General features: G+C 45.1%; 1 protein-coding gene across 2 annotated transcripts in view; it reads right to left on the bottom strand.

The window, feature by feature from the left end:
- Window positions 1-5,285: 5,285 nt before the first annotated feature.
- Myo16 (myosin XVI) overlaps window positions 5,286-7,120 on the bottom strand; it is a 479,021-nt gene continuing 477,186 nt past the window's right edge. For both annotated transcript variants that reach the window (XM_021170663.2, XM_029481007.1), the window contains exon 35: window positions 5,286-6,020. In XM_021170663.2, the coding sequence (XP_021026322.1) occupies window positions 5,793-6,020 (228 nt within the window). In that variant the 3' untranslated portion in view covers window positions 5,286-5,792. The remainder of the gene's footprint in view (window positions 6,021-7,120) is intronic.

The following is a 7,120-nucleotide window of genomic DNA, read 5'->3' as shown; positions in this document are numbered from 1 at the left end:
TGTCTTCCCCTCCCCCTTGTCTCTCCCTCCCCCTCTGTCTCTCTCTCCCCCTCTGTCTCTCCCCTTCTGTCTCCCACTTATCCATTAGTTTATTTAGACATCAATGATAGACACATATCCTCTGTGTGCCAAGGACTATTCTGTAGTCTCAGGAAAAATGGGATCTCATAAGCCCCCTCAGTTTTAAGGGAACAAAAATGATGCTGTCAGTGGGAAGGCCCTGTAGGGAAGGCCTAGGAGACGGCTTTGCATCCTATAAGCCGAGTATATCAAAATCGATACACATGCTTTAGGTGTCACAGGGAAAATTCCAGATAACAAAATGGAAAACCAACTGGCCTTCTATCCCCATAACAGCTCAAGAGAGTGGCAGCTGTTCCTAAACAGTAAAAGCAGAAGGAGCCCGTGTGTTCTCTCATCGAGACTGTTCAGAAGTTAGTCTGGTCTTAGCAAGACAGTTTTACTGATCATGTTCACTGAAGCCCAACATCAGGGCTCCTGAATTGTGGGTCTGCTCCTCTAGCACCACATGAGCCTCGTGTCCCAGAGAAGTAGAATGAGCCCCCAATAGACTCAATACCTTCCCAGAACACCAAGGGACGATGTTCCTCAAGTGATAACTATACGTTATGGACACCAGCTTCTTTATTTGTTAACATCTTAAAGATCAAAAACTCAAACTGAACTTGTTATTAGTCTGTTTTTCTGTGGAGCTTTGGTCTTCTTTGGAATATATCAATAATCTCATTCTTTTTCATTTCTTTAGATTAGGCACCAAATGGTGGTATCTGGAGTGAAATGGAAAACCCTCTGGCTACCTTCTTTGAAGCACTCCACACTCCCGGGGGCTTTGGAGCAAGTCAAGGCAGGCACACATGCCCAGGGGTCTGCACTGGCTAACTCAAAGGCAGTGAGGACATGGCAGGGGGCATCCCCATTACACCACAACAATGGAATGAAAGCATTACTTATTCATCTTTAATTAGTTTCCTGTAAGAAACTCCTATCATTGTGATGTCCTGGTTCTCTGCATAAAAAAAAAAAAAAAAAAAAAAAAAGAACTAAAAACCCCCTGGTGTTGGAGCACACACAAGTGACATTGAAGTATAAATACACTTCAAAAACCCTGGAAAGTGGTCTGAGAAATTAAAACAGATGACAGATATATGATAGGCTTCTAATAAAACTCACCCTTTGAAAATACCATCTTTAAAGTTTACAACCAGGCTGGATTTTAGAGAAATTTGTTGAAACCATCACAATGGATGCTTGCAGGGGTCTGAAGAACTTGCACAAGGAGACAGAGCTACAGAAGTGGTTCTTTCAAGGCTGAATCTTGGCTCCCACGGCGTGCTGTCTCTTAAGGAAATCAGTGTCACACACAGACACCTTGCAGAGCAAGCTATTGTTCAGCATGGAATATTATGTGATAGTCGTTGCTTATGAAAAGGATGTAAGGAAAAGAATGAGGGTGGAGAGGGTGGGGTGAGGATTTGAAAACTGGATTTCTCATTCTGCACCATACAGCCCTGTGTGCGTCCCTAGGAACAGTTTGAAAGATGTAATAAGTTTATTCTAAATTTTACCTGGAACACAGTTTTGATTTTCCTCCCATTTAAGAATGCTTTCGATGAGAATAGAGATTGAAAGCAAATATGTTAACTCCTTGTTGAAGACATAAACTGAATGTTGGTGGGATGGGATTATAGCTTAAAGTGCAGGAGGAGAATGAGCTGGGCTACTGTCGGGACATCACATTCAACACCTCAGATTCTTGTGCATGTGTGTGCATGTGTATGTGTGTGCATGTATGTGAATGTGTGCACATGTGTTTATGTACATATACATGTATGAGTATGTGTATGCATTTGTGTATGTGTGTATATGCATGTGTGATAGTGTGTATGTAACTGTGCATGTGCATGCATGTGTATGTGCATGTGTATGCGTGTGTGTGTGAATGTGTGTGTATGTACTTGTGCATGTGTGTGCATTTGTGTGCATGTGTGTATGCATGTATTCATATGTGTGCATGTATACATGTGTGCATGTGTACATGTACATGTGTATGCATTTGTGTATATGTGTGCGCACATGTGTGTGTGTGTGGAGGCCAGAGGTCAGGCTTTTGTCCTTAGTGGTGCCTTCCCTTTCCCACTTTCTTCTTTGTCATGGTCTGTCATCTACCTAGTAGGTTAGGTTGTCTGACCAGTGAGACGACGGATCTTCCTGTCTCCATAACACATGTGTTGTAAACATACACCACCACACCAAAGTTTTTCACACAAGTCCTGGGCACTTGCACGCAGCTTCTTGTGCTCCTGTGGCAGGCACATTACCTCCTGATCCATTTCCCCAGCTCCTAACCTTTGGGCTTGTATGGATGCTGGGCTTGAGTTTGATACCCAGCTGGAATCTGGCAGCCACTGAGTTCTGGCAGAACTCTAGCCATTCTAAGCTAGGGAATTTATAATATATTACTTTTGTACCAACAAAGTAATTAATATTTCTATGTGAAGTCCTTTCACCAATCTTGGATTTTAATTGGTTGTTACTTTTATTGAGTAGATTTATGTAATCATAATTTTACTAAATTAGATACCACTACTTAAGAATAGTAATGAGGTATTTTTTCCACTCTGGAAAATATGTTTTAAGACATCTTAACCCAATATAAACATTTTGATAGAAGTTTTTAGAGGTCCCTCATATTTTTTTTTTTAAAAAAGCAATAGAGTAGGTAGTGTTTGAACATAGCATCATAATTCTTACCAATTACATTACTAAACATAAGGTTGTGGGCCTAATACTATATCATAATAATTCATACCTTATGGTCTGGTGGCAATTAAAATGCCATCTTTTTTTTTTTTTTTTTTGCAACTGTGTGTAACTGAATATTGCTTGTGTAAAAATAATGGTCAGGGCTTTATTATCCAGAATGCTGCTTCTCACTACTTACTTACAATGCTGCCCTCATTACAGAGCTGTGCTCTGGTCTTCCAACACACACAAAGAACTGGACTTGATCTCAGTTACTACGACTGACTGGTAATTATGGATATTGTGGTGCTAGTGCTGGTGACATGCCTGTCTTTCTATCTTGCAAATTCCATAGCCTCAGTCACACTGTGCTACACAGCAATGAATGCACAGGCCATCTCTCTCCATGACCGAGAAGCAGATAGCCAAGCACAGATAGCCGGCCACGCTGATGGAGGAGTTGGCAATTAGTCTACAAAGGGTTGACTTCTGGTCTCTGAAGATTAAACAAGGGGCTCTGGAGAGACTGATTGATTCATGCTTTGTGATGCTCACAGCCCTGTAGTGGTTGAGCTCTTCCTGTTGTTCAGGTCTCTAGGCTACACCTGGATGAAGATAAGGTACTGTGATTTGGATCGCACATGTCTCAGGGACCCACCTTCATGGAAGGTCTCCCTATAGTGGACTTGTAACATAATCTCACCCTAAAAAGCTCTATTTAAATAAATGTAAGGAGTTGACAATGTTGGGCCATCAAATCGGATTGCCATGCTGGAATGGGGAGAAAGGAAAGGTGATATTTTGAAAGGTTCCATTAAAACTCCGAACTGTAATTTCAATATTAAAATAAGAATGAGCACAATGACATTATGAGTGTCTGTCAGTGCCACAAATTTAGACCCTGTGTGTTTTCCAAGTTGACACACTGCAGCTGAGACCTCAGTGTGACAGCATGCACAAGGAAGTGGACTTTTGGGGGATGACAACAAGGTCATGAGACCAGAGACAGGACCTTGAGAAAGACACCCCAGAGGCCTTGTTGCCTCTTTGCTTTTATCCCACCACATGAGCTTATAATGAGAAGATGGCTATCTGCAAACCAACAGTTGTCCCTCACTAGACATTAGCTCTCAAAAGATCCCAGTCCCCAAAGAATTCTGAGAATGGGCTTTCTCTAGTCCACTCTCATTGGGTAATTCTCTGGACAGCACAAACAGTTCATTTTAGTAATAGATACCACATCAGGGCAGTCCGAGCACTGCACCCAGGAGCAGTGTTGGCACTGCACGGTCTACTCTGTGTGGGGAACCATTCAAGGTTCCAGGTCAGCCCAGATTATTGACATTTGCAATAAATGAGTACTGGCGGAGGCCAAAGAAGTTTTGTGTCAGTAACTCTGTCACAGTCTGTGGGCTGGATTCAGAGAGATGGGAATGAAGAGGTGACAGAGAGTCTGGACAGACCTGGTTAGGAGCAAGCCGAGCACCTCCTTGATTTTGGGAGGGCAATGTAGTTAGCCATGGTGTTTCATTCTTCCTGTTGTGATGTCCTGGAGGGGCTGTGGTCCCCAGGAGAGCTAATTCTTAGATATAACAAGTCACTTCTCCTTGAGCATGCCCTTCAATTTGAAGCCACCAACCTAGAGCTCTCATAGCGACCACCTTCTTTACTGCAGAGTCAGCTGTATCCAGAGCCTCCAACAAGGCTGGGGTGCTCAGTTCTAGGCTGCTTGTTGTGCCTTGATTGCTATAGCTACTCCTAGATTTTTTTTTCTTCCTTTTTTTAATACTGTGCACTCTCTTTGTGCTAGCAGGCATCTCTTGAAGCTTACAAATAGCTATAAAGGAATATAAAGGAGAGCTGGGTGAAGGCTCTTCGTTGCTTCCACATAGCTGATCAGGAGACAAGAATTCCCAGCAAACAGCACTGACCACAAATGACTGAGACAGAATACAGTTGCACCCTTTTATTGGCACAGAAGCCCGGCAATGGCGGAAATGAATGAACAAGTCCAAGTGGCAGGGCAGGGGAGGCGGCAGATGGCTGGTGGAGCCACTGCTCAGAACTCACGGACAGTGGGCAGAAAGACATGGAGAAGCAAGGCTGTCACACACATGCGACAGCCAGTCGGGCACATAGCAAGGGAGTCATGCAGCGTCCCTAGGGAGGGCAACACACTGCTCTGTCCCGTGAGATTCAGCCTGCTTATCAGTACTGTTGAAAGTCCTGTATCATCAGCTAGGAACTTGAACCCATATGTTTTGAACCATAAACATCCTGCCATCTACGCCAAGCTGAGGGGTTGGGTGGGGACGAAGCTTAACCAATGAATGCCAAAGCCATGTGTACCCAAAGGAGATGCCTGGTGCAGGGGAGAGTGGAGGGACAGGGCACATAAACTCTACCTCTCGACCAGTGTTGCTGTAGGCGACTGTTAAAGCCAAAGCAACACAGTCCCCAGGACTTGAGGGGTTTGGGTTAAAAATAAGTACGTAGAATTTAAAAAAAAATTATCCTAGAAATGGTCTTTTAAAATCTGTATTTTGAAGAAAGGGAACATACCAGTTGTATAACATTATAAAATATGGTCATAAACATGTAAAACGGTCATCAGGTTTGTAATTCTAATGACAGACAGCTACAAAGAAATGAAACATATGTCCTATGTGCTGCACCATGTGACAGCCACTGGTAGGGTAGTGGCCACTGTGGGGTGTATTAGAAACAGCTGCCTGGAGGACCTCCCCCTTCCCCACTGCTTTGACCTCTGAACTCAGCCACATGCCTCCATGCCTCTGGCTATCTGGGAGCAGTGTGGTCCTAAAATTCAGTGTGCTATCAAGAAATGGAGAAGGAACTGGTGAGCACACACAGACCGGCACACACAGGAGGTCTTGGGTAGTCATCGTTAGTGTCCTGTGCTTTTGTGGAGAAGCCTGGTGAGACCTCAGGCATCTGAAGGCAGCCTCCTGCAGAAGCAGCCTGCAGTCACTAGATAGCTCAGACAGGTGCCCACAGTCCACGCTGTATCACATACTGCTGTCCCAGAGTTGGGAAGGCAGCCTGGTGCAGGAGCCCCCCTCAGGCTTCTTTAAGAGTGTCGGCTTCTTGCAGGGTGGCGGCGGAGGTGCTCGGGGCTCCGGGTGCTGCAGGGCTTCCTGCCAGCCTTCTCTGGCCTCACAGAGCTTCCTCCTCCAGTCCAGCAGCTCCTGCAGAGCTACGCTTTCATTCTCAGAGAGCCTCAGCTGATGGATAACCTGCAGTGGAACAGAAGAATCAAGGTAGCTACAGTGACTGAGTTGAGCAGGGGAATATGGCAGCAATGGCAGGGGGAAGGGCAGGGCTGGGGTGCAAAGAGTCAGTGGCCTTCCAAACCTCCAGCTGCAGGACCACTGGAAACAATATGGATCCAGGGAATAAGAAATGACCTCCTGCAGATGTTGACTTCATCATCAAGAGGTACCAGGAGTCATTAGCAAGTATCACATCTCCCAGCAGGACAAGAGAAAGCAGCATCAACCTGCCCTAAGTTTACAAACACTCCTGTGCCAGCTTGTATTTTCTCTTCATTTAATTCCTCTCTGAATAGATTTGCCTTTAGAAAAACAAGACTTCTTAAGCTTTACCCCAGTGCAGGAATGCTTATTCATTAACACACACATTCAGCAGGAATATCGGAATGACATAGCCCCCACTTCAGTCATACACTTTAGCCCAAGGACAGACCCACCCCACCCCCTGGAACAGTTGCTAGAACTGGGCCATACTGATATCCAAACAGTTCCCAAGCACAGAGGTAATAAGAGACAACCACTAACATGCTGCTTACTGGAGGAAGGTTAGCTGTGTCTGAGAACACATTTGCCACCTGCTACGGTGTCTAGCCACACTACCCACGTGAGGACAATGGAACAGAGACATTTGTCTAGGTGCTGGGCACTTTCTCAGATGGTAAACCTTCAGACACAGGCCCAGGCCCAGCTCTTGCTGGATAGCACCTGACATGAAGTGTATTAGCTGTTTCTACTTCGTTTACAATAGTTCCTGGAAACTGACCCTTAGGCTGCCCAGTTTATTTCAGCCTGGGCACAATGGGGTGAAAGGTTACCTTGTAAGGGGTAACCCCCACCCCACCCCGTTTTTGCGAGCAGCTGGAACTGCAGTTCTCATTACAGGCACCATTTTCTGGCTATTCTAACATTATTTTTTAAAAAGAGAAGATTATTCTTAAGAAGAACGAGGCTGAGCCGGGCGTGGTGGTGCACACCTTTAATCCCAGCACTTGGGAGGCAGAGGCAGGCCAATTTCTGAGTTCGAGGCCAGCCTGGTCTACAGAGTGAGTTCCAGGACAGCCAGG

This window comes from Mus caroli, chromosome 8 (assembly GCF_900094665.2).
Source record: "Mus caroli chromosome 8, CAROLI_EIJ_v1.1, whole genome shotgun sequence".
Lineage (NCBI taxonomy): Eukaryota > Metazoa > Chordata > Mammalia > Rodentia > Muridae > Mus > Mus caroli.
Note: the sequence above shows the minus strand (reverse complement) of the source record. Positions and strands in the feature narration are given on the sequence as shown.